General features: G+C 33.7%; 2 protein-coding genes across 4 annotated transcripts; one reads left to right on the top strand and one right to left on the bottom strand.

Moving 5' to 3' along the window:
• The first annotated feature begins 1139 nt into the window (after positions 1-1139).
• On the top strand, positions 1140-14326 carry LOC130613795 (calcium-transporting ATPase type 2C member 1-like). Of its 3 annotated transcripts, none has more exons than XM_057435135.1 (22): positions 1140-1443; positions 2616-2705; positions 3138-3173; positions 3414-3475; positions 3817-3925; positions 4544-4693; positions 5498-5566; positions 5798-5873; positions 6037-6103; positions 6631-6755; positions 6996-7093; positions 7756-7851; positions 8039-8128; positions 8462-8572; positions 8698-8851; positions 9393-9661; positions 9892-9942; positions 10092-10327; positions 10733-10849; positions 11881-12028; positions 12463-12558; positions 13222-14326. In XM_057435135.1, exons 1-22 carry the CDS (start codon positions 1207-1209, stop codon positions 13486-13488), a joined length of 2754 nt encoding a protein of 917 aa, XP_057291118.1. In that variant the 5' UTR covers positions 1140-1206; the 3' UTR covers positions 13489-14326. The 3 variants fall into 3 exon arrangements, with proteins under 3 accessions (XP_057291118.1, XP_057291120.1, XP_057291119.1); XM_057435137.1 differs by having other exon boundaries at positions 12838-13365; XM_057435136.1 differs by lacking the exon at positions 8462-8572.
• LOC130613796 (calbindin-like) lies at positions 14210-22884 on the bottom strand. Its single transcript, XM_057435138.1, has 11 exons — positions 22609-22884; positions 22183-22253; positions 20104-20181; positions 19046-19129; positions 17277-17333; positions 16934-17017; positions 16594-16649; positions 16264-16306; positions 15538-15591; positions 15185-15256; positions 14210-14486 (listed from the first exon to the last, which is right to left on the bottom strand). Exons 1-11 carry the CDS (start codon positions 22706-22708, stop codon positions 14352-14354), a joined length of 834 nt encoding a protein of 277 aa, XP_057291121.1. The 5' UTR covers positions 22709-22884; the 3' UTR covers positions 14210-14351.
• Positions 22885-27753: the final 4869 nt, after the last annotated feature.

The following is a 27753-nucleotide window of genomic DNA, read 5'->3' as shown; positions in this document are numbered from 1 at the left end:
ATTTTGGTCATTAACTTGTGCGTAATAAACAAAAGATTCTTCAAGAAAAAATAGCTTATTATAACTGCGCGTAACTATTGTATAAATAGTGTTAACATAACTATTCCCAATAGCATAATTGCAAATGTTATCAACTCTATCAATGTGACACGAAGAGCCATTGATTAATAGTTTTATTAAATAAAAGTTTTGCGTGGAAACTAAATAAACTAGCAAGAAGGCATTGTTGGTTGCGCCGGTTAAATAAAGCTTTTAAGCGATAGAAATAATTATATTTTAACAAAGATTGAAACTTTAATTTTGATAGAAAAGATTGCGTTTTAAAAGTTTAAGAACGAAAAATGGCAATAGAAAAATTTTTTTAGATCGCATTTTAAAAATTTAAGAACGAAAAACGGCGATAGAAATGTTTTTTGAGATTGCCTTTTAAAAGTTTAAAAACGAAAAACGGTGATAGAAATGTTTTTTTAGATTGCATTTTAAAAGTTTAATAAGGAAGAGCAGCAATAGAAATGATTTTTTAGATCGCATTTTAAAAGTTTAAAATCGAAAAAACGGCAATAGAAATGGTTTTTTAGATCGCGTTTTAAAAATTTAAAAGCGAAAAAACGGCAACTCATTAGCTACCTTTTGTAATATCCAAGGTTCAGACAATGTGCCATCTCGCCTATTTCCCTTACATATGGTAACATGCATTTCAACATGTGCAAAGAAAGAACAATCTGGTACCCATGAGGCTAGTTTATATTTTTGATTATTTACAAAAAAGTAATTAATCCAGTAAGAAGAAAAATTGCCAGAATCCAATTTGGCTTATATATAGCTAGCTAGCTATATATAAGCCGAAAGTTGTTAGAAACATAGTAAAATACAAAGTGGAAATTAAACAAAATGCTACGCAGGTGTGGAAATTGAAAAATTTGCAAACAACCGTTAACAACTTTTAGTGTTTAAGTTATAACAATAAGCAACTCTGACTTCTAGGTTCAACCTTTTGCCACTCATTTAGAAACAAGATTGTTTGTAAATGAGTGGCATGTTTATTAAAAGTTATTCTTTAGTCTTCAGTTGTTTGCTGTTTAGGAATTTGTTTAGGAACACATTTCATTTTTTTTGTAATTTTATATACGTATTTTTTAGAATTTATGTTATATATATATATATAAATTATGAATATATGGCTTCTGAAGTAAAAGTTTAGATTTTATGGAAGATCAAGAAAATTGTCCTTTGTTCCAACCAATTATACAAGAAGACGAAATGGTGTTTATTGACTCGCAAAAAGCATCGAAGTCAAGTTTTGGTGAAATTGAGAATGATCTGTCTACAAGTATGGCAGATGGCTTGAAAACAATTGAAGCAGTACATCGCCAAAAGCTATATGGTTTGAATGATTTTGATGTTGGGGTGGACACACCACTTTGGCAAAAATATCTAAATCAGGTTTGAGTTGCTTTTTTGCTTTTTATTAAGAATGGGATTACTTTAGGATTGCAAAGAGTTTGAGAAAGATATACGGCTTGGATGTTAAGGTTAAAATTTCTCTGTTTCTTATCAAAATTTAAGGTTCCACAGTATGTGTCATTCCTAAAATCTCTGTTATATAACAAAGCAATTAAAATTATATATTTATCAGGTTAGTCAGAGAATGACCATAAGATTAAAAAAGCAGAAAAATGACACATGTCGGTTATTTTTTCATTTCTTTTACAACAGTTGTTGTAAGTAAAGTTTTAAGTAAGGTTACAATAATTTTTTTTGGCTACTATCTGAATTTCGGTTACCTGATTTATCCTAAATAAATTGCGGGTAATTGTGAAAAAGAAAAATGCTAAAAAATTAATGGGTGTCTTTTTCTTATGATGGAAATAAACTTTTCTTTTTTCTTTTTAACTGTGATATAGACCAAATAAAAAACAAGCCTTGAATTTGATTCGCAAAACTTTTTTACAAAAGTTATTAAATCTTGGGATAGGTGATGTATAGCACCAGACTTGTAAATGAAAGTTCCTTCTTGGCACCTGTAAATATCAATACATGCCCTTCATTAACTATTTAACTAGTTATTTAAACGGAATATAGTAAAACAAGTTATGAGGCAAGCTCAATATAGTTTTAGGCAGATAAAAAGGCAGTAGGTAATTTTTTTTGGAATTATTATTACTATTAAAAGGGTTTTAATAAATCTATAATAAATAAATATTCGAAAGTCTCTTTGTTCTTAATAATTTATGCTGCAGTTGAAACAATTATTGCTTTTTAGACATTCTTATTTATTCACCTAACTTATGGGGATATCACTAACATATATTTCAGTACAACCAGTTTTTCCAGTTTTTGACCTGTTGGGGTTTTTTGTGTTTCAGGAATGACATATGATAACTTGATTAACTTGATTAACATTAAAGAATATATCTTGAAATGATGTTAGTTTGCACTTTCAAGATTTTAAGTGTTGACTGTAATTTTTATACTGAAGCTTGGCAGTATGGTATCTAACAGATTTTTGTTTAAACTGATGTGAAGATCTAAGTCATAGGATCGCTGCAAAAAAAAAGATAATTATTTTTTTAATTTTGTAGCATTTTTCATTTATTAAAAATTTTTATTTTTAGTTCAAAGAGCCCATGATATTGTTATTACTAGCAAGTGGTTTTGTTAGTATTTGTATGGGACAATATGACGATGCTGTCAGTATAACTGTCGTAAGTACAAACCAATTTGTGCTGATAATGCTAAGAGAATAAATAAATCACATGCAATTTTTAATTTCTGCAGCATGACTTTCATTTTTTTGAACTTTCATTCTCAACTAGTTGTATGGATGTGTTGTCAAGTTATTTGTTCTCGACCCATCATGCATGTAACAAAATCACTAATTTTAATCACAGTATTTTAATTTGCAAGAACGTGGAATGTTAGGAATTACTATTAGATGATAGAACCAGTTACACAAATATATGTTTACCTGTCTGCACTTTTGAAACCCAACAAAGCAGGGTGTTGTGTTTGATATAAACACAATCTATGTCTGTTTTGCCCTAAAGATAAAGAATGATTAAAAAGAGGGTAGGGTAATAGATGTTGTTGTAAGTCAGATGTTTAAGAAGTAATTTTTATTGTTACGTCTCGTTTAGGCAGTGATGATTGTTGTCACCGTTGCATTCGTACAGGTATGAATAATATTTGTTAATGTACAACAGTGTCATCCCACATATATTTCTAAACCAGCTTAACGTGAATTTTCTCGAGTTTTTAATACAATCCTTTCTGTTGTCTTTGGTATTGTCTTACAGCAGGCCTCAAAACATACAATATTTTACATTTCTATGCGTTACCTTGCAAAGTGAAGTGGGCAGTAAATATAACTGTCAACATAGTATTAGTGTGAACTCTTGCTCTTTCACTTTTAGGAATATAGATCAGATAAATCAGTTGAAGCTATTACAAAATTAGTTCCTCCTTCTTGTCATTGGTATGAATAATATTTTTTTGTTAATTATCAATAAAAATCTCAATTTCTGCCTGTCTGGAATTCGGCTTTGCTTTAGACATTTTCATAAAGATCTGACAAAGTCTTGTGTTTAATTCTAATCAGGAAACCGATTGTTGTATAACTGGTTTGTTACAACAAAACAATAAACACAATTATCTGAAAAGATTTTTTTGTTTTGTGAGCTGACATTTATACCCAGTGATTTTTCTTATACCTGCAACTGGTTCAAATGTACCCTGCTGTCACAAAGCATTAGCTGTTTATAACGCAAGGGAAGAAGTTGAAAGTCTTTGTTAGCTGTTTTTTTCCTTGTTTTGTAGCTTGCGTGATGGTGATTGGGCACATTTTTTAGCACAAGATCTAGTGCCAGGTGATATTATTTCAATACAAACTGGTGATCGAATCCCTGCAGATATTAGACTGTTTGAGGTAAATATGAGCTTAAATTTAGTTTCAGTGATGAGGAAATTATACTGAAAACTTAGCTGTTTCACTTGATGTCCACATTTTAAAATTTTATGTTAAATCTAGTTGCATAAACTATATTGTCACATTATAGTAAAACAAATCTCAACATAATCTTAATTTATTAAGGAATTCTTATACCTTACCAATGTATAGTTTACCCAATCCTCTTAAATTTTTAATGATGCTTAACTTTTTGTGAATTGCACATCTGTTTGCAACTAAACCTTAAGCTACACTTGTATGTAACTTATGTGTACAATAACCCTTTAAACTTGTATCAATGCCGGTAATAACAAGGATTTATGGTTTGGTAATAATGTTTTTTTGCAAAAACTGTACAAGCAAGAAAGTCACTTTGCTAGACATCTTCTAGTCCATTAAGTTTTTCTCATGCCTAGAGCTGAGCTAAGAGCTAAGAACCAATTTCTAGTGTTGTAGTAAACAACAAGAGTTGTCAAGGCCAGGTTTTGAAACTTGTTCAGTGCAATTTTTGTGGTATTACTAAATAGAAAAGTAAAAAAATGATTATCATTGATAACTGTATTAGAATGATTATTTCTTTTTGTGATTTCACCTCAGGCTCATCATCTACAAATTGATGAATCAAGTTTTACTGGTGAAACAAAACCAAGCAGAAAACACACCCAAACAATTGCTGGTAACAGTAACATGTCAGAACGTAGCAACATGGCGTACATGGGAACATTAGTTAGATCAGGAAAGGGAAAGGTATGTTGCGATTCCTATTCTTTATAGATTTTACATCATTAGCATCAGATGCACAGTTAATGTCGTACAACAATCCAAACTCTTTTCATCTCTTATAAAAACATTGGTTATTCAGTTTGAACCTCTAGCCACAGAAAATTTGGTCCAATTTGGGATTTGTTTTTACACAGTTCTTTAATTTATTTTTATTTTACCACTACCTAATATTAAATACTAGTCAGTCACCCGACCTTTATCAAGGGCTAATCCAGGAAAGTATTTTGGCCATAGCCAACCCCTGAAATTCTCTTTTGACCTTTTTAGGAAAAGAGAAACTTAATGTGTTTTTATCAAACAGTAGATAATTTAATATGGCTATTATTAAAGAGACTAGTCGTTAGCCCGTGGAAAAATCCACGGGGTTGCCCGTCCTTTAAATTAACCTGTTGCAACAAAGTGGACAGAAATATATTGCATTTGGTATTAATGTGCATTTTGAAAATTTTGTGTTTCCGTTACGGGACACGGCTTTCGTGGACACACAGACAGACAGATGACGGCTATTATTATGAAGAAGTATCATTTTATACAATCTTAACTAATTTTTAACTGTTGCTTTTAATTTCAAACAGGCAGACATAAAAGATGTTTTAAACTGAGTGATAACAATCTATTTTTGCCTTTCATTTCATATTGCATAGGTGTTATCATATAATGAACAGTATCACGATTAAAATTATTGAACTGTTTAATACAAATCAGTTTTCAGGTAACCAAAAATGTTTTTCATACTTTCTGGTGGTAACTAAGAATTATTTTCTCAAGGGTATTGTTTGTGGTACTGGCATTCATTCAGAATTTGGTTCGGTATTCCAATTAATGAAAGCTGAAGAAGTATGTATATGATATAACATTTTGTTGTGATTTATGTGTTAAAAATCTGCAATCATCTCTGAAAGTCCCCTCTGTACACACAAGCAAACAAAGAATTGCTGTTCCAAACCAAGGCCTACTTTAAAGTTATTGCAAAGTGTTTTTAAATATGAATATTTTATTAGTGTTAGATTTATTACTGAAAAACTAACCTTCGCCTTTTTTCATTATTATAATGTGCCTTTATTTTAGCCTCCTAAAACACCTTTACAGAAAAGCATGGATCAGCTTGGAAAACAGCTGTCGACTTACTCCATTTTGATAATTGGTAAGTTGAGCCAAAACAACCCGAAAGAGAAGTGCTCATGCATCATTTGTAAATCAGTCCACCTAGAAAAGCTACACAGCCTGAGATATTCCCCAGGTGTATTTTATTAGTGTATTAGTAAACATTGTTTTTTTTGTATAACTACTTTTTTTATCATCTTTAGGACTAGTGGTATTGCTTGGTTGGTTTCAAAAGAGACGAATACTGGACATGTTTACTATTGGTGTCAGGTATGAGTCAAGTGACATATATAGATTGTGGTTAAGCTGACTTAAAATTAGATGTTGACATATAAAACTGCCACTGTGTATTATTTGTTCAGTTAATTTTTAAATTTCAAGTATTTTAACTGGACCACTTTTATGCACTTCTGTCTAGACTAGTCGTTACAAATGTTACGATTTACATTTCCTTAGAAAATGTTAGAGAAAAGTCATTAGTTTTTGAAATTTTTGAAAGAAATCCGGAAAATTGGTCAGCATTGTTCTGAAAAGGAAAAAGTCCGAGTTTATTTTATAAGTAACGTGTTGGTAAACCTCTTTAATGCTTTGATATGTGTTTGTTCACACATTTTACGAGTGTATACAAGAAGGTGTGTAAATATTTTACTGCTAATAACCAAAAAAAATCAGAATTTTCGAGAATTGTGGCCTCTGATTGAGTAGGACACAGATTTGACTCTGATCTTATGGATTGATAAAATCCAAGAATATATTGGATAAAAAAAGAATATAACCCAGATATTTGTTATTTGCAGTTTGGCTGTTGCAGCGATTCCTGAAGGTCTACCCATAGTAGTGACAGTCACATTAGCACTTGGTGTGATGAGGATGGCACAAAGAAATGCAATTGTAAAAAGATTACCTGTTGTAGAAACACTTGGTAGGTACATGCTTTCTAATAGATTATTTAGTATGACTTACACGTCATTTTTATTTGCACTGCTGTTAATGAGAGTCTATAAAAGGGATCTTAATTCATTAAGTGCCGCTTAGTTATAAAAAATATTTAAGCTCAACATGAACAATTGCTTAGCAATACGATTTAAGACTTCTGACATCAGTGAGGTCATGGGTTTAATCCTTGAGTCTACCAGTCTATTAAATTTTCATTTCTTTTCAGGCTGTGCTACTGTCATATGTTCTGATAAAACAGGAACATTGACGAAGAATGAAATGACTGTAACTGATATACATCTTGCTGACAACAGGCATGTGAAGGTAGGTAGATAAGCTATACATGTGAAGGCAGAATTGCATAGGCTATGCATGCAAAGATAGGTAGATGGCGATACATGTAAAGGTATACAGGTAGGCTCTGCATGTAAAGAGTGAAGGTAAGTAAGTAGGTAGGTAGACTATACAATGTAAAGGTATGTTGATAGGCTATGCCTGCGAACGTAGGTAAATAGACTATGCATGTGAAGTAGGTATATAGGCTATACCTGTGAAGGGAGGTACCCGGGCTATACCTGTGAAGGTAGTTGAAAAGATGCGGGGAAAGATAGGTACAATCTTTGACAAAAATATTGAGAGAAAGGCAGTTTTTTCCTTATTTTCAAATATGAGCAAAAGTGTCAAACAGTCAATGCTCTGAAACCGGCAGGTTGCAAAGTCGCTATTCTTGCACATACGTAGGCCAGGCAGACCAGGCGTTGAAAAGTTGTTAGTCACATTTTCTAGCACGCCTGCACACTGAAATAATCCACGTTGGGGCCTACGAAGGTTTTGAACTTCGAAATTAGCTGTCTAGTCTAAACGTATAATGACTAAGATTGTAGACAGGCTCTCCAGCCTAGCATTCACCTTGTAAACTTAGCGCGTCATCATAATACATATTAGTTAACATCAGTTGATGCATTTCTATTTGTGTTTGTTTTTAGGTTAGCGGTATTGGTTATTCAGACCATGGTGAAGTTTTATTAAATGGTGTTGCTGCGACGGAAGCTACAGACACGGCTTTAACACTTCTCGTTAGAGTAAGCCACTAATTACTTCTGTTTTATAAATCTTTTTTGCACCAAGGCTGTTACTCTTGAAATTCTCGTACCCTGACAATGACGTTGGCAATGCAGCTTACACTTTTTTAACCACGACACATCAAATTTCCTGTTAAGATAAAACATACTCAAACATGTGTTCAAAAACACGAGTGATTTTCTTTAGACTGCGTGTGTGTGTAATAACGCGTCGATCAGAAACGGAGTGTTGCTTGGACAACCAACTGAAGGTGCTCTCCTTGCTGTCGGATTAAAGGTAAAGCGCATGCGTAGTGTTACTATTAGCGACTATTCAAATATGAAACTTCTCTTTACTAAATGGCCTTGTATAGGCAGTGATTTGTGTACACGTAGTTAGGGTAACATAACATTCTAATAGCTTAAATTAAATGTTTTTATGTACGGAAGCTTTATTCTGTATTCCTGTGCTTAGTTATTAAAATTCTTCAGTTCACGCAACACAGATGTAAACAGTTATTATGTTTACTGTGGAGAACACAATTGAAAGCTTGATGCGAAGTTTGGTGCTATGCTTCTGGAGTTTTGTAACAGTTACTATCTAGTCAGGTTTTATTATTTGTCACTTTAGCTTGGTCTTGTGAGAATAAATGAAGAATATGAATGTATTGATGAGGTGCCATTTACGTCAGAACAAAAATGGATGTCTGTAAAGTGTAGGAAAAGATGGTTACAAGACGAGGTATAAAAATTAAACTTTTGAAGGATTCTACATTACATCGGTTTTTGCCAATGCACGGTCCATTTGTTGAGTTATTGATTTATTTACTTGTACTGCTTTTTAAACCTTCTATTTATTATTTTTAGGATGAAACTATATACTTCATGAAAGGGGCACCAGAAAGGGTGTTAGCACAATGTACATCCTATTTCAAGAACGATATGAGCGAACCGTTGGTTGAAAGCTGCCGAAAGTCTTTGTTGGAAACTGCTCAGACCATGGGAGGACGTGGTTTAAGAGGTAATTTTGGTTGTACTGAAAAAAGAGTTGCTTATTTTCAGAAATATTTTTATAAGTTTGTATGGGAGAAGGGATTGCCACTAAAATAATTTTACAAGAAAACTAGCCTGCAACCCTGAACATAATCTTGTACTCTGCAGCGGGTAGGCTGTGAAAGGTTCGCTTTTGCAGGGGGTTGTAGGTCAAGTAAAGTAGGTCAAAATTTGCTAGCTTCAGCTTTTACAATGTCAGCATTGTGAAACAATGCATTTCACAACCCGGTAAAGTCTAAAAATTGGCAAATTTAGAGACGCTGACGTCTTCAAAAAATAAGTACTGTTTAAGATTTTGAATCCAATCAAATAACCTAAGTTTCAAAATCCTTGATCTGCTGTAAACTTAGACAAGTCCAGAGTGCGTGTTACTTAGGTAGAAATGACGTTTTCAATTGCTTGTGTTTGCGATCTTTAAAATTCGGCACTCCTTTGCAAGAATTTATTAGTGTCTACCTTTTATATTTTTTATATATTTTTATTTACTACAAAATTTATTATAAAAACAGTTGTTGCGATGGCATACGGGAGCGACAAAAAAAACTTAACGTACCTTGGCATTGCTGGTATGATCGATCCGCCACGCGACGGCGTGTTTGATGCCATCCAGACGCTCCTGCATTCCGGCGTCGACGTCAAAATGATTACTGGTGATGCAAGAGAAACTGCGGTCGCAATCGCGTCATCAGTTGGACTAACCTCAACTCCATTGCACACACTATCAGGTGAACAGTTGGAATCTATGGATCACTACGAGTTAAATAAATGGATAGACAAGGTAAAATTTGCTCAATATTTTCTCGTCACTCATGGCGAAAGTTTTTATAAATTACTTTTAAAGCTGCTTCTTAGTATTCTTCAATAGCTGCGGTATTAGTTGTGGGAAGTTTGACCGGAACAAACTCTCACGACTTTCGTAAAAGAAGCAAACGTAAGAGTGGGTGTAAAATTAGCGTTGATAGGGCAGACGATTGTGTGGTACAAATCTTATTTTAAACTCTTTTCTAGGTTTCAATATTTTACAGAGTGAGTCCAAAAAATAAACTTACCATTGTAAAGGTTAGTATATGTCGCCATTTTTTTTATGATGAAACAAACAGCCCAACCATTATTCCACTTTCCCTTTCCTAATTCAATTTTTTTCGAAACGATCCAGCTAGAAGCAGCAATTGATATCTGAACTATATTTTGTTGATTTATTTATTTAGGCGTTGCAAGAGCGCAACCACATCGTTGCTATGACAGGTGACGGCGTCAATGATGCTATAGCGTTAAAGCGTGCCGACATAGGGATCGCAATGGGCAAATCTGGCACTGACGTCAGTAAGGAAGCAGCCGACATGATATTAGCTGACGACGATTTTAGTACAATAATGGCAGCCTTAGCTGAAGGAAAGGGAATTTATTACAACATTCGAAACTTTGTTCGATTTCAACTTAGCACGTGAGTTGTTACTGTCATTCGAACAGCAGTCATGTGAACGTTTTTTATATAGCCAAGCCTCTCCACTGTTTGTCCCATTCATAGTTATACTGTCATTATGGAAACCTCTGTGAATTAGGAGACTCTTTAAGACTTCAATTAACTGCATTTTGAATAAATCTCCCGATGCCAAACAAATTCTACTTTTGACATTGATATCACGGTTTCGGCCAAGCGAGTGGATTCATAATAAGTATGACTTGTTGAGACCGGAACTTCTATTCAAAAATCTGACACTTTTGAGATAGTGCATATTTGAGACAGTAAGTTTTCACAATAATGTGCACTTTTTTGACAGCTTAGGATTCTGTCATTGAGATGTTATATATTTCTTGCTATTGTTATTGTAACTTTTTTATTTTTTAGGAGCATTGCTGCAATTTCGTTAATAACTATCTCCACCTTGATGAAGTTACCCAATCCATTAAACGCTATGCAGATATTGTGGATTAATATCATAATGGACGGACCACCGGCCCAGAGGTAATTCATCTCCGTATGGACCAGTTGTCATTTAGGCGCTTTGGCCGCGGATTTCAGTGTTTATTAAGGCGTGCTTATTAGAATTTTTTTGGGGCTTCAACGCCTGTATTTCATCAGATTTGGAAGATGAGACGAGATAGTACATCTTAGTAACCAATAAAAATTTTAAAAACGCTTCCATCTTTATTTTCATGATCATGAGAAATATTGAAACCTACATCCAGAAGTAGGAAGCAGCGGGCAAAAACGTTTTAGTTAAAGCAGCCTTAAAATTTAGGAAATTTTTAAACATCTGAAACAGAAATTTGCTGTGGGGAATCTCTATAATAATAGCCGTCGTCTGTCTGTCTCTGCGCGGACCCCCGCTAAGTTAGAAAATGATGTTACGGAAACACGAATATCAAATGCGATATATTCTTATCCACTTTGTTGCCACGGGTAAATTCAAAGGACGGGCGAACCCGTGGATTTTTCCACGGGCAACGACTAGTCTATATTATAATACCCGTATACGTCTGTCTGTCTGTCACGCAAAATGGTGCCTTAGCTGCTCGAACCCGTGGATTTTTCCACGGGATAACGACTAGTATTAGTATATTTAGTATATACATATATCTCTACTCTATAATGATAGCATATAACTTGATAATTTCGTTGACAAGGTCAGTGTGTTTATTCTGTGACTAAAGTTTGGAATTGCTAGGAATTTCAAAAATACTGACATTAGCAATTTCATTGATCTGTCATAAAAATGTGAGGAAGTTTAGACTTCTATGGTATATATTATATATAGATACCATATAAATCAGTATTTGTTTATTAATAGCCGTTGTCTGTTTGTTCATGCGTCTGTTTGTTACGGAAACACGAAATGCGATATATAAAGGACGGGCAACCCCGTGGATTTTTCCACGGGTTTACGACTAGTAAATATATATTGTCCTTGTACCAGGAAATATACCGGATGATACGCTCAAGATATTTCTAACTTGTGTGCAAACAATAATTTGATTTCATTTATTTGCTTTTAGTCTTGGTGTAGAACCTGTCGATGATGACATCATGAAGAAGAAGCCTCGCTGTGTTAAAAACCCTATGATAAATTTATATCTAATTATACAAGTACTCACTTCGGCATGTTTAATCGTGTTGGGAACTCTATTTATATTCTGGAGAGAGGTATATACGTGTGAACATTATAAAATTCAACCCTCGCTGAGTGACCAATACTCCTGGAAACTCTTGGAAATGAAATACACTTTTGGAGAGTTACAAAATTGGAAAAAAATAATTTTTCGGAATCTCCTTCTTATCTTCTGTTTTTTTAAGTCGTCAGCATATGGGAACTATTTTTTTTTATTTTCTTGAAATTTCTGTTGTTTTCGAACGTTATGTCTTGAAAAAACGTTAGAAGTCTAATGGATGCTCCTGGAAAAAACCCTGAACTTAAATATGTGGCCTCTCTGTCCTAATATCTTGAATAGCAGGCTTCTCTGCTATTTTATTTCTCGATATATTCAGTACCTTAAGAAAGGAATTTTGTTTCAGAACCAATGTTTCGCGATTTCGCTTTCATTATTTCATTATTTTTTTTTACTGTTTTGTTTTTCAAGATGGCGGATAACATTGTGACACCACGTGACACAACCATGACTTTTACTTGCTTTGTCTTCTTTGATATGTTCAATGCGTTAAGTTGCAGATCGCAGGTAGGCTGTTCTTTCTTCTATAACCGTAATTGACTTTGTCCATATTTCTTTTGACTAGTTCAGGATTTCCAGCAAATTGGGGAAATCAGGGAATATCAAGAAAGATTGGGTATCAGGGAGAATTGAGAAAAGTCTGAATTTCTTCTCTAATTTATAGAATAAAAACAGTAAAATTTATGTAGACTTGGTCTTTGTTATACATATGTATCATTTTATTCTCGTTCTTATTTCATTAGTATATAGTTTTGTCTTTCAGAAATAAATATATTTTCACCATAGTGCCATCGGGGTATAAGGAAAAAAATAACGAAGTGTGAGCAGATGCAATGTCAAAAATCGGAGAATACTAGGAAATTTGGTCGGCAAAATTTGCTAGAATCCCTTTAATGTCTATTTCCTTCAAATTAAGCATTTGTTTAAACAAGAACTCTATTCAACCGTTTCCACTGTCTTAATCTCGATGATAATATGGATACAAAGGTTGTTATGGTCCAAGTTGCAATAAAGTCAATGTGGGCAGTCGAAAATCAATGAATAGTTTTGTGAGATCTATTATGAAGCTTTATTTTTTGTCTCCACTCCATCAACAAACTAAAGGTTTTCGCTAAGCTTGACCACACTGTAGTTAGATGCTTATGTAGCTTCAGATTTTAATTTATTTAGAAAAAATCAATCCTTCAGATTGGTTTCTTCTCCAACAAGATGTTTTTATACGCAGTGGGCGGCTCAATAGTTGGACAAATGCTCGTCATCTACTTCCCACCTTTACAAAGAGTGTTCCAAACAGAAGCGTTGTCTGTTCTTGATATTCTCACGTTGCTTGCAATAGCATCCAGTGTCTTAATATTAGACGAACTGAGAAAAGTTATATTTCGACACCACCGTGGAAGAGTGAAAAAGAAGTACGGTGATAAATTTGATATAGTGTAAACATTTTTAACCAATGGTATCGATTTAAAGTTAGGTGTACAGATTGGGCGTTTTTTTTCTGTAAATATGCAGTATTATTTATAATTTCGACAATATTTTTTATACTAACTAGAAAGTAATGTTTTATATCTTAATACATATATCCTACCCAACTCCCAACCCCATGGTGAGGGCTATTGTTTATGGACAAAGACAAAAAAAAAAGAGGGAATGATTTTGGAGGTAATGTGAACGTTATTAAACCACAGGAGTTTCTTATTTAAAAGCTGAACACTTTTTGCCAAGGTTAGAGTTGTTTTATGGAATGTAATCTCATTTCTCCCAAATAAAAGTCCAGTGTGCTTACACTCAGGATATTTAAACAGGGTGGGCTTAGGGGCATGTGGGTACATGTGTTTTTCTTATTGACCGAAGTTTCAGACATAGCTGGGCTACTTATTGACATCGCAGATTAGGGTCTGTCTACAAAATGCAAAGCGATCAGCACAGGCAGGTCATTCTAAGAAGAGGTTAGCCAAATTAAAAATGTTTAGTACTTCGTTAGTTATTTTTTTTTTACTTTGACTGTCGAATAGTTTTCTAACCACCTGTACGTAGTAGTCATATTTTATGACGCTTTGTGCAGAAGAGTGGCTATGAAGCTATGGAAGCTATTTCTTAAAAAGTGGATAGGCCAATGCCCCTTGCTATCGGTCTTGGAATAATACAAGAAAGTCAGGTATTTTCTTTTTAACATATATTGATATTGATTAAAGATAAATTAATAAATACACAACTAGTAAGTACTGTTTTTAATGTTGTATATAATTTGGCTATGAAGAAATGTAGAAGAAATTGATGTCCATTTATTTTCGTTCGTTCAATTACGACTCCTCTTTGTTCTTATTTGCAAAAAGCAGCAGTTCTAACTCATCTTTTGATAACTTTCCATCGTTATCCTTGTCTGAGATTTCCAAAATACATGTACGATATTGTTCTAAATCGTGCGTTGTTGGTTCCTGAAAAAAATATTCGTGTAAAAATTAAGCACACATTTTATGTAAACCATCTGAAATCAATGACTGAAAATGTTGGCACAAGACTGCAATTTCTAAAGTCCGTCCCTACAATAGTAGCTTAGGTTATTCCTATGTTATAGGTTCTGGGAGGATAGGTAGCTTATTTAGTTAAATTTTTGCTGACATCAGCATGACTCATTTCCCTATATTTAAGCAATTTATGGGACTTGATATCTTATTTCGAAATTCATATTAGAAAGTGCGACCAGCGAATTCTAAAGTTTCTAAGCCTAAGTAAGCGCATACAGATTGCCTCCCGACGGCAGAATTGTCTTGTCAACTTGAAATATGCCCAAAATTGCCATTCCGCAAAGTTTTTGTCACCAACAGTTATAATCATTCTTCGTATTATCCTACACGGTGCGGATGAATAAAGAATTTTATTTGGCTAACGGTGACTTAATATGATAAACGCAACTTCGATCCCAGGGCATTCTTCTCTCTTTGGATATAAGGAACGGCGTCCCGTTATAAAAAAGAGACAAAGCTCCCGTGGGTCGAGGTTGAGATCAACGACATATTTTTGATCAATTCCGCTCGTGATCGTTTAAAATTCAGATGACTGATCGAAACTTAATACGGAGGTATATTAATTTTTAAAAAAGTATGCCCTTAAAAATGGATGACATAAAACTTACCCTGGCTTTGTTTTGAAGCAAATCTTTCAAGAACCCCATCAACTCGGTATCTTCAATATATCCGTTACCATCCTATATAAAAACAACAAAACAACTTGAACTTGAAAGGCTCAAACAAAACTAGAGTTTAACGCAACTTCATCGTTTTCTCGTTATTTTAATCAAGTGTAAAAATTAAAAGCACTGGGAATAAAGTTGCATTTATCAGATTTTCTTGCAAACATTTTCTACTGGCTAATTTTCGTGAGGCAAGAACTTACTTGTAACATATTGTTTTACTATAAAATGTAACAGCTGTCATAAGAAAGTGAACATAAGTGAAGAAGAAGAAGTTAAGAGTAGAAAAAGGATACCTGATCATAATGTTGAAAAAGTTTCTCGAATTCATCTCTTGTTAGCTCGGCTGCCTAATAAAATTAAAATAAAATTTTAGAATTGTGATTTAAAATGTTATTGTCCGTACATGGTCAGTCTGACATTATGATAATGCAACACTGCCGCTAATATGCTGGAATTTGGTGAAAGAAACCCGGGGAAGAGTTTGTTTTTAAAAAAGAAATAGTCTCACGCCAAATAATTGTTTTTGGCAAAGGGTGATTCTGTTGTTTTATTTTTTCTAAGGATGGAGGAGTGGGAGGTTAATAACCTCGTCCCTATGTGTTCTTGACATTGAGGACGTCTAGTCTATCGTCACTAAAATCATGCAGCAAACCCCAGGGACCAGGATAAGACTTATACCACACCTTACCCCAGGGCCTATTAAGTTTTTACGGTACCTGCTTAAAAAGTATAAGAAGCCGTGGGGACGACGTTGTTCTTATTTCTCTCTTTTGTCAATTGTGAAACGTTTGTACAAAGAAATTACAGTTCTCGTTTAAATCCCCCATTTGTATTCAGATCGTGTTCAGGGGTTTAAAAACTAAACATTTACGTTCAATGTCAAGTTTGCAATAAATCACAGAAAATCAAAGTAGATATTGCATTACAAGTAGCAATACTTCCAATCAATCAACCTCTCTTAAGAATTTCGAAATAGCGGATTCAAAATGGCGGATTATTTAGGTAAATCATATTCATACCTTGTTTATTCTGTTTAAAAAGTTTTCTTCCAGTGGTAAGATCCTAAAACGAGTAGGTTTTAAATAAAAAAATTAAATTTTCTATAATATTTTTCCCCACCAATGGAGATAAATTAATGATTTTCTTCTGACATAACAGATTGTGTCTTCACGTCAACACTTGTTTTCAATGGGCGGAGAATTGTTCTAGCCAGCTGAAACACACCCTTGTAATATATTTTAAACGTTAAAAGAAGTAGCCAGAATCCTCTTTAAAGTGGCTCGTTTTGAGTCTATACTAAATCTCCGACGTAGGGCTCGAGGCAAACGAAGTTGGGTGTCTGTACTTACTTCGAGAGCTCCGACAATTCCAGTTTTCCATCTTTATTCTTGTCGAATAAATCTAGCTATAAAATCAATATAATCTTATGATTTTAAACGTTTTTTTTCCAAAATCAAGTTTAATTACAAACGAGTTTAAATTGCAAAACAATCCTGAAAACATATCATATGCCTTAAATAGCACTGGAAAAAGGTTGTTTCAAGCTATTCTCCTTTGATGTCTATTGTAAAAACAACTTTTGCGCGAAAATAAATCAGTCAACTACTGTAATTGACTCTTGTGTACGCCATTAAATCTCGTTTCGTATCTCCTTTTACATATTTTAAAACTGCTTATAGAAATACTTACAATGACTTCTGTATATTCTTCAAGTTGCTTGGGTGTAATAACATCATTCTGATTTTTAGATTCGAGCACATCGTGAAGAAAACCCTACAATATGAATGTAGTTTATCACAGAGAAAATATATTAGTGATACGGACATACGAAATGCGATAGATAAAAGACGGACGAATCCGATGAATAGTACTTAGTTATTTTTTTTTTGGCAGTGTGCTTTAAAAACCTCAAATACAAGAAATATTACGATAAAAATTCCTTTTAAAAAACTCCCCAAAAAATGTAAGAAAAACCTTAAAAACATGTTGCACTTTGACCGGTAAAATATATTCAAAAAATAAAATTTCTTACGAGTAATTCATTGCTTTCTAAGAAACCACTTTTGTCTTGGTCGTAGTGATACCAAATCTAATAAAAGTAAATCTATTAAGGCGGGTTTCCACTCAAGCGAACGTGGTCGATCGATTCGACCAAGTTCGTTTGAGTGGAAACCCGCCTTTAAGCAGTATTATGTGGTTGCCAATACGCAGCGGTTTTTAACAGCCAAATAATATTTGCTGATTATTTAACAAAAACATATGCTGGTCATATAATGAAAATAAGTTTCAGTACTATTTAACAGCTTTTTTAATAACGAATGTCAATAATGTTTCCTTAAATGAAAACATGTGAGTTTGATCATCAAGAATACGTCGAAACAATTTATTCATATCAACATTAATCGTCATAACACATGGTCAATGTTGGCGCAAATAAAGCCAAGTCTGGAACGTATAACTTAAGGATGTGAAAAGTAGGCAACTAGACGGAGGTAACAGAGACAAAGATTTTGGGTGAGGCAAGATAGTTACTAGGACTTTATATGCCATGATGGAATTACCTATTTTCTAAGTCTTAGTTTAATCCAGACAAATAAATATTTATGTAGGCTTTTTTAAAAACCCTCTAAAATAAATTCAATGAAATCTGGCTCATTTCTCAAAAATTTTTATAATGACTGCATAAACAAGAATCGTCTATGCTTTTAGCATTTTGTCCGACATCTTATTTCTTGTTTGCTTTGGTTAACTGATTTTGTTTTGATTAGATTTTATCGCCAATGAATTGAAAGTATGTGCTACACACTTCTCAAGGATTTCCTCAGGCATCTCTCATAATTAACCTCGTCCCCAGGGCTCTTCTACACATATGATATTCTGATGGGGATGGTTCCGATGTTGCAATGCGACGATATTGCTCATATGAAATATTTTCACTGAACAAGCTGTGTACTCGTTGAATATTTTGTTAAAGAGAAAAGTTATTCAATAATCAGCATAGGTCCTTGAGTATTGCTCCATATATGCAATCATAGTATTCCACACAGCTTTAATGGCCATAATTTTGACATGTGAATAAAGCTGCACCCTTGCTCCCAGAGTTTTTTTCCTTTTCATGAAGAAGGGGAAAGTTTGGGGAACGAGTATGGTGTAAACAGAAATGGTTAAAAATTAACTGAACAATTTCAAACTTAGTCCTTTTGTTTCCTTGCAAGATACTTTCTTTCGTCCAGGTTTTACTTTTGTTCTGAGGACCTGGACGCAAGATTGGTATATTTTTTTTCTTTAACAAGGTCCTCTCTAAAGACATTGGCGCAATAAAATTATTTGTTTTTTTTTTGTTTTTTTTGTTTTTAACAATTTGCAAAGGCATAGAAAGGAATATTTAATTTCTTATCTTTGCCTTGTTTTTTATTTTGATTCGTAAAAACGCAGATAAAGTTTTATTTATTTATGTATTTATTTTTTTATCGAAGAAAACACGGTCTCCACCTATTTAACAACAACGCTTTTTTTTAATTTATTCTGCAGAATCTTTTCATTCTTACTGCATGAAAGAAGTCACCAAAATAAAAAAAATTTAAAGAAATACTTTAAAGTCGAAAATACATATGTAAACTAAATTTCTATATATTTCTTTTTTTATTTTGTCTTTATTTTACTAAATATCTACGAATTCATTTTCAGACTTTTTCAAATCTTATAAGACAGAGGCTCACACGCCAATGTGTTATAAAACTATGAAACGCTCGCCCAAATGATTTGCTAAAATAAAGTAATCGAGTCAATAATCTCGCTTACCTTCATAAAATCCGAAACATGTAAATGAGTGGTGTCTCGAAAATGAACTAGAAAATTTTCTTCTGTTGGTAAAATCTTTGCTAGCTAAAAAGCAAAAGAAGTGAATAATATATGCTAATTATGCAAATTATAACCACACCCCTTTCTCTCCCAGTTTCCATCAGTTAGTAAAAGAACTGTGTATTTAATATTACTGCCTTAAATAATCGATAAAATATAGGGACAAAAAATGAAAACAGCATTGAGTCACCTCTCTTTTCTCTATTGCGACAACAGCTGCTGTTACTCAAGCAAGTCTCTGCTTAAGGCGGAGCTTATCCAAGTTGACGCAAAAACAAAGCCAACGCATACATGGACTCATCCTTGCTAATCTGAACATGTGTTAACTAACCCTTATTTTTTAAGTTCGAATTTTTGGGAATTGTGTAATTTTTAATTTTTAACTTTTTTTTTGATTATACGTCATAAACCCTTCAATGAACATACAGAAATTACAAAATGGGAGAAGAACTTGAGGCGTCATTTGAATATTTATTTAAATTGTCTATTGTTTTTCCTTTTCTGCACTTTCACTTAGCTTCTTAAATATTTTTTCATAGTAACAGTCGTACTGCCTTAAAACCTAAAAAAGTCCATCAAAGAACCCTTGCTCTGGAGGGTAAAATAAAAATATTTAAAGCGTCCCGATAATTAACAAGAAATCTAACTATTTGCTTTTTGAAATAAAAAGCAAGGTGGATATTAATTTTTAATTTGCTGTCGTGCTAACACATACGACACAGAAGTAATGAAGAACAACAGTTGCAGATGTGTGAGATAACACTCTGTGAGAATCAATAATGTAGCGAATAAGGAGCCTGGAATCTAAACTAGCTTCAAATTTTGACAGAATAAAACACAACAACCTAGCACGCCTCTGATATATCTTAAGCGTAGAAGAAGCCTGAAGACGAGGTTGACTCGGACAAAGAGAGCAGACTAATGTTTTAGTAAATCATAAAATTTGGTTGTGTTTCAAATATTTGTAGTGTACGAAATAATAAAGAGCTTTTTCTCACCTCATCCATCGAAATTTTGTTGTCGTTATTTTCATCATAGTCTTTCATGATCTGATCTTTGAACGTTTGGAAGTCAACCTAAAATTTGATATGTGACGGCTAATTATAATGTGTTACACATTACCCCAGGGTGGCCAGACATATCGTCTTTGAAAATACTATTTTCTTCATTCTGTAAAACGCTACAATTTGAATAATTCTCAATCTATGGGTCTAAAATATAAATGATTTTGGATGATTTTGTTTTGTTAGTACTCATTCTCGTCCCCAGGGCTCTTCTACGCTTATAATATTCTAACTGGACTGTTATTTCCATCAGAATATCATAGGCTTAGAAAGCCCTTGGGACGAGGTTGGTTACTACTACTATTTGCCGATGACATGAAACTAAAGTTCTTTTAGTCTTATAGTGCTTGGAACCTGTACAAAAAATCCAAAGATTCGGGGTTTTATCTTGAAAAGCATCCCAATTTCAAAAGAACTAGTCGGTTGCCGGTTGAAAATCCACTGGTTTGCCCGTCCTTTTTATACCGCGTCGCGTGCGTTTCGCTACTTACAGTACCATTATGCGTGACGGACTGACGTATACGGGTACTATAATATGTACTAGTCGTTAGCGCGTGGAAAAATCCACGGATTCTCCCGTCCTTTATATACCGCATTTCGTATGTCTCGCTATTTAAGGTGCTATCTTGCGCAGAGACAGACAGACGACGGCTATTATTATAGAGAAGATTAGTCGTTAACCCGTGGAAAAATCCACGGGGTTGCCCGTCCTTTATATACTGCATTTCGTATGTCTCACTACTTAAGGTGCCATCTTACGCAGAGACAGACAGAAGACGGCTATTATTATAGAGACTAGTCGTTAACCCGTGGAGAAATCCACGGGGTCGCCCGTCCTTTATATATCTCATTTCGTGTTTCCGTAACAGGACGCTGCTTTCGCGGACAGACAGACAAAATACGGCTATTATTAAAGAGAAGACTAGTCGTTAGTCCATGGAAAAATCCACGGGTTCGCCTGTCCTTTCAATTTACTCGTCGCAACAAAGTGAATAAAAATATATCGCATTTGATATTCGTTTTTCCGTAACATTATTTTCTAACTCAGTGGGGGGTCCGTGCAGAGACAGACAGACGGAATACGGCTATTATTATAGAAAAATAAAATATATTATGAAGCATTTCTTTTAATGGTATGGGGTTTTGTGTTACAAAAATTAACGCAATTTTTGATACGGCTTTAAACAACAGCGATCTATGTGAACAGCAAATGTCAAGAGAGCTCCGATGAAAATCAGGTTTTAGTCCCCATGGTTTGTACGACGCACACTTGCATCAAAGCAAGGCCGAAATACCGTCATGCCATCGATCTACTAGTCAAAACTTGATCACACTGCTTACGATATCAAATGATCTGCCAACAAAAAATAGAATTAAATTTTCTTCACAGCAGTGCGCAAAACCGTCAACTTTGAAGCGACAGATGGCTAGAAATCACACTTAACGTCGAGAGATTGCCAGCAAAAAAAACCGCAGAAATTTCGAGTTTCCAACAAAAAAATTTCGGTGTCTATGAGTAATCTGGAATTCAAACAAAGAAAATAACAGTAAAATTACAGTCTTGCCACTTTTTTATTTTTATTTTTAAGTTCATTGTTCTTAAAAAATTGTTATTTATTAACAAAAAGACTGGGCTTGAATTAATTAGGGGAGGTGGTTATTCAGCGATCAAAATGTATTATTTAATACAGGCTTTATAACGATAGTGATAATCTATATTATAGTTGTTTTTTTTCGAGAATTATTTTCTAATTTAAAATATTGCTAAGTGTGGGTCTTTTTTATGTTTTTTTCTGTTTTCTATTTTTCTTGTTATATTATTATTATTATTATTATTATCATCTAATATTCTATTTTTATTTCCATTACTTCATTTTTGTTTTCTTCTATTTATTATCATATATTTTGATGTGAATAAAATATATTGTTCACGAGGGAAGAAATCTTTACGGTAAATTCAAAAAATTTAAAAAAAACATTATCTAAAATGTGAAGCCCTGGGGCTCTGGTTACCTCGCCCTTCTTTTCTTTTATAAGTTCTTTGAGGAATGCATCCAGTTCGCTCTTCTCGATATAACCATTATCTAAAAAACAAAATAAACATTTTAAAACAGCAAACAGGACCTAATTTCTGTACCTGTGTAGCATCAACAAAATATCTGTGTTGTTTAACTTTGCGTTTTGCGGAGGAAACGAAGAGAAAGTTTTGTTCACCTGTTTCTGTGGTCGCACATACTAAACCTTAATCAAAAACTGATGTCAGAGCAAGATGTGATAAATTCTGTACTTATGTGTGACCACGTCAAACTTTAGAAGTCTGAAGATTACACATGACAGGCGAGTCTACCATTTTGCATTATTTTCCCGCTCTTAATAAGCTTACTCGATATATAATACATTTTCAAAAGTTCGTAAAAAAATTTAAAAGAAAAATCTTACTGTCTACGTCAAATTTCTTGAAAATGGCGATAAACTGAGGCGATGAAATAGCAGTTAATCCTTGAAACTTCTGTATTTTCTGTTTTGTATTTTCAGCCATGTTATTATTTTCTCCAAGTAAACAACAGCTTTAAAACTTGCTCCTGACACTCCCTCGCTTGCTAAGTGAAGAAAAATGTTGCAACGCAGTATGTGGATTTTTTCTCTTTTAAATTAAAATAAAAAATCATAATAAAAAAGAGGACTTTCCTTCTTTGTTGTTATTTCATTTTTATTGTTATCTTTTCATTAATTATTAAGATAACTTTAAAAAAGGAAAAAGGAAAAATATTCTTTCGAACAGCAAAAATCCACATCTTGTCTCATTAAATAGTGAAAATAAGTCTCCTTCGGAGAGTGTTTGTTTTTGCACTACAAGGTCTTGTCTTTAAATTAGTCACAGTCCAACTTCATTCTTAGGACACCAGACTGGTTATAGCCGTACAAGAAATTTTTACTAGGTTCCAGGTTGTTTTCTTGCATTTACGTTGTTAATTTTCTCGATATGTTTTTAATTATCACCTCATATTCTGCAAAATATTAACAACCTCGCACCCAGTAGTTGCTGTAGTAAAAATTCACACTTGCTATTTATACCTAATTTGCAAAATCCTTTATCAATAAAAGAGACTTTCGCACAAATTAAAGAGTGAAATAGAGTGGATCAAATAAAATACATCGTTAACATGCCCCATGTTGGTCACTTTGGTGTGTACACACATCAATCAAATTGGTCAAGTTTTTGTTCAAGGAAGTAAATGGACAAATGTTTGCCTTAACGACCATCCTCGTCCCCAGGGTCTTGTGGCCCCTGAGCCGTTAATTCGGAGTGGCCAACAATTTTTTGCCGCTATCAGCTTTATCAACAAGGCAAAATGTCCTGGGAACGAGGTTGCTTAGCGACAGGAAAAACAATTATTATTAAAACTGGAACCTGTAAACTCACTCAGTTGTCGTATTCACCAAAATTTAGTGCGCGTTGGAAGATAACTACGCAGTGCAGTTAGGATTAAAAAAATAGTATCCATCAAAAAGTTTCAACCAATTTCATTCTCATAGACCGACTTGGTGACCAGAGAATAAATACAAAGAGAACAAGAAAGAGAGAAATTAAATATTTAGTGCCAATTACCTAAAAGTTACACAACAAACTTATATAGCTACTACGTCGGTGTATCCAAGTCATTCCAAACGAGATATGAACCGAATCGACCGAACATGTTTTTACTTTTTTGTTTTTGTAACAACCTTCTACATCTTCGCTGCGACATTTTTTAGTCACCATAAATTGCACACAGCCGTTTATTTTGTTGAGGGCAAGTAAGCAAAGAAGCAGCCAACCAAGTTCCGTGACCCACAAAAAGACATCTTTGACGGGAGAAAGCAAAGCATAATGATGAAATCTCCAGTGTTTTTTTTTTGAAATTCACCTTACAATTGAGACGCAATGCAGAACTTCTGTGAGAAACTGTGATAAAGACAAATGTCATTTTTGTTTTAAAAGTACTGATAAGATGCCTGAGGCGTGACATTGAAGTGACAATGTGTAATGCTATTAAGAATAAAAACGAATATCAACTTTTCGTGTAAATTTGTTTCTAAGAAGGATTAAATGCTGTACAGACACGGTAGCATTTTTAATAGAAGAAAATCGAAATGTAGCTCAATATTTTCACAAGTAAGTTGATTTGTAGTGATTCGTTCGTTAGACAAAGATTGTTCCCGACCTATTCCTCAGGTCATATTATGTTTTTATGTTACGACGGAGACCTAGTAACTCCTGAGGACGAGGTTGGATTTTTCACTGCATTCCCCGCTTAAAAAAGGCGAAGTTATTGCAATTGATACCATGGAACGAGAGTCTAGTTCAAATACGCATGCGTTATACCAACAAGATTTGGATGAGGTTTTTAATAAACTTACGCTCTTTTGAATATTTGCAATCTTGCCCCAGGACTCTTAGCAGTAAGCTCAAAAGATGTTTAAGGTTTGTGTCAGAAAGGTCTGGCGACCAGAACAGATTTTTTGTCGAATAGGGCAACGAATAGAAATATACTTTAAATGTCTTTTATGTCCTGAAGATGAAACTTATTGACGTGTAGGCCTAATGACGCTTTAGGGTGTGTACAACATTTTCTGTTCAAATTTTTAAGTAGGTGTCTTTTAATATTTGCAGTTAGAGTCTAAAGAAACATCTTTTTTGTAAGGAGTCAGGCGCTTATTTAAAGCAGGGATTGTCTCAAATATGATCGTTCCATACATTTTCCCTACAATCTTGTCCCCAGGACATCTTGTATCTTTTCTGACATGGGGACGGCGTCTCGATATAAAAATGAGACAACAGGCGCTTGAAACGGGGTTGCGTTCCATACACTGTTAACAGCCTTCATAAAATCTCTAGGCGTATTTAGTTAAGTTTTTGCCAGGTCTTCCAAATTTGCAAGAAAAGCTCTAGGGTTACACAGTTTAGTAAAAGTAAGATATGATGCAGTTTAGTAAAAAATATTTTCATTTTTTTCTTTTTTGGTGACAGAATTATTCGCTTCACTTCTCTTTAACATGAATGTTCGTAGCACCAAGGAAGAATGAAAACACTAACTTTGAGATTTCCCTGTTTTTTGGATTTTTTGTAGTTTTGGAATATATTTGCGTTTTGGAATATATTTATTACTAAACTTTCGTGTCTTACTGAAAATGACAAAAAAAAGCGGAAATAGCTTAGTTTTTATAACTGATTTAGTTGATAAAGAGAATTCAATTGTCTTCCCCGTGGAGTCCAACTCCGCCAATCTTGAAACAGTATGAGCGGCCATAACCCTTAAAAGTGTCTGAGAATGTCGGTGAAAAAGTTAAAATATCTGTCATATTTTAACTTTTTTAAAAAGCTTCAGAAGAGTTTATCTACCTTTGTATCGGCGTTATGCTCGTTGAAGAATTCAGAAGATATATGCCATATCATTTCCTTGTGAAGAAATGAATGCGAATTTAATACTGTCCAGCGTATAAGTTGATGCGTTATAATTTTTCAATGAACAAATTTCAAAGTTGATGGAAAGTTCACTTGCAATTTCATTCCTCACAGCTCTTCTTTCCTTTTGATATCGCCTCGTTTGTTTAGATACAACGACAAACGAGGCAAATTTTAGGCCGGCTCAAATGCATCCAATATTTTGGTTCGAATGTTGAATGATTTTGAATAAAAATCTGTTCGAAATTCGAAAGTTGGAAAATTCGAAATTTATATTTGAGTTGCATCATCCAACACGTTTCATCCAACATGACGTGTTCATTCATTTGACTTTTCACCATGGGGGAACTATAATTTTAAACTAGTTATTAAATTCATGTCTCGTTTTTGATAATCAGGGGGTTGTAGGTCCTATAAACTGACTTCCTTTTAACATATCAATCGGTAGGGTTATATCAGCATCGCTCAAATCTTTTGACATCTTTGTTTTGAAGTCTTTTTCTTGCTTTTCCCCTTTCTTTTTAGCCTTGTTTTCGGTCGATTCAGTCTTTTCAGCATCCTTTTCCTTTCTTTGTTTTTATAATGTTTCACCTGGTTGATAGATATCGCCTCTGTATCACTAGTCATAGCTGCCATCCTAACTTTTTCTGCTCCTTCTCGCTATTCACAGATGATTTTTTGCACACACACTCTCGATTTATTTATTTACAAGCATTCGATTGTCAAAAAACGTTCGAAAATTCTAAAATTACTTAATATACTTAGGAAATCGTAAAATGTTGGATGAAATTTGACTCAAATGCATCCAACATGAAAATTCATGAAAATTGTGTTGAATGAAACTGAAAATGTTCAAATCACCAAACATGATTTTTTCTTATTTTTTTCTCAAATGCATACAACATTTCATCCAACATCAAAAGTTTATAATGTAGGATGAAATGCTGGATGCATTTCAGCCGACTTTTTACCCGACCTTTTAAACTTTTACCCGATCGTTTAAACATTGTTTCGTCTTTATATTGATACAACTTCGAAGAAGAATCTTTTTTCATCTAGAGAAAATACTTTGTTTTTGAAATTTAAAAGCCGTACATCATCGGGCTAATAAGATTGTAACACACGTTACTTCAAATTGACTAACACTCCTTGAAACTGAATATGAAAAATGTATTGACAGCTGTGTTTCAAGTAGCAATCACCAATGTGCAGCATTTAGATTGTTCTTTTAAATACATTTGCAATATTTGATTGATCAGCCTCAAGTTAATTATCACATATTGTTCTGGAAATCTAGCATCGATTTTTAATTAGAAACTTTGATTAAGTTTTCTGTGTTGTTGCAATGTTAGTATATGAGGTGAATTAGTTTGTTGTCATATTTTAAAAAATGTTAAAAAGGAGTTGTGAGATTCAAGATTCACAAAACAAGCTGTCAAGGTAGAGTACACGTATTTTTTATAAGCAAGCAACTGTGGTAAGATCTGCAAAAAAATATTTAACTTTATTATAAGTAATACTTTAATACAAGCGACACTTGTTTTATAAGAACCAGGCAATTTAGGTTCAGCCTAGAGTGTTCTTATTATTATTTAACTTGTTCAACCCTAGGAGGATCTATCCTCCCATTTCAACCTGAAGCTGTAACTTTTTTGTTCTTAAATTTTGGACATTTTTTTTTCCATTTTACAATGCATTGCAAATTTTGCGGCCTAATTAATAAGTATATGCAAATTTCGCAACAATTTATTCTGTGACGCTCTTATTAAGCAAAAATAGCTTCTCTTCGTGCTCACCGAGATAAATATTTATATTAATTTCTGAAAATGGAAACGATTCTTCATTTTTCGAGTTTGAACTAATTAATTATTTAGTCTAAAATTAGTCGGAAAAAATTGATATTAAAATAAACCTTTGATAAACGCGGGTAATTTTTAACAGATATTATCTCTAGAAATTATCCGCTTTTTGCTAAGCCTGCTTTAAGCAATTTTTCTATAACTTTTAAGCCAATCTTCCGCAACTCAAATACTACAACGTCGAATGTCAAGTTGCTTATAAGAAATAAGTATATTTACTATAGCATAGCAATTCGTGTGAGTAGTAAAGTAGTAACAGCTTTTACATTTGTTTTGAGG

The sequence above is a fragment of the Hydractinia symbiolongicarpus genome, chromosome 11 (genome assembly GCF_029227915.1).
Source record: "Hydractinia symbiolongicarpus strain clone_291-10 chromosome 11, HSymV2.1, whole genome shotgun sequence".
Taxonomy (NCBI): Eukaryota; Metazoa; Cnidaria; class Hydrozoa; order Anthoathecata; family Hydractiniidae; genus Hydractinia; species Hydractinia symbiolongicarpus.
The sequence above is the reverse complement of the archived record's forward strand: the minus strand, read 5'-3'. Positions and strand labels throughout refer to the sequence as shown.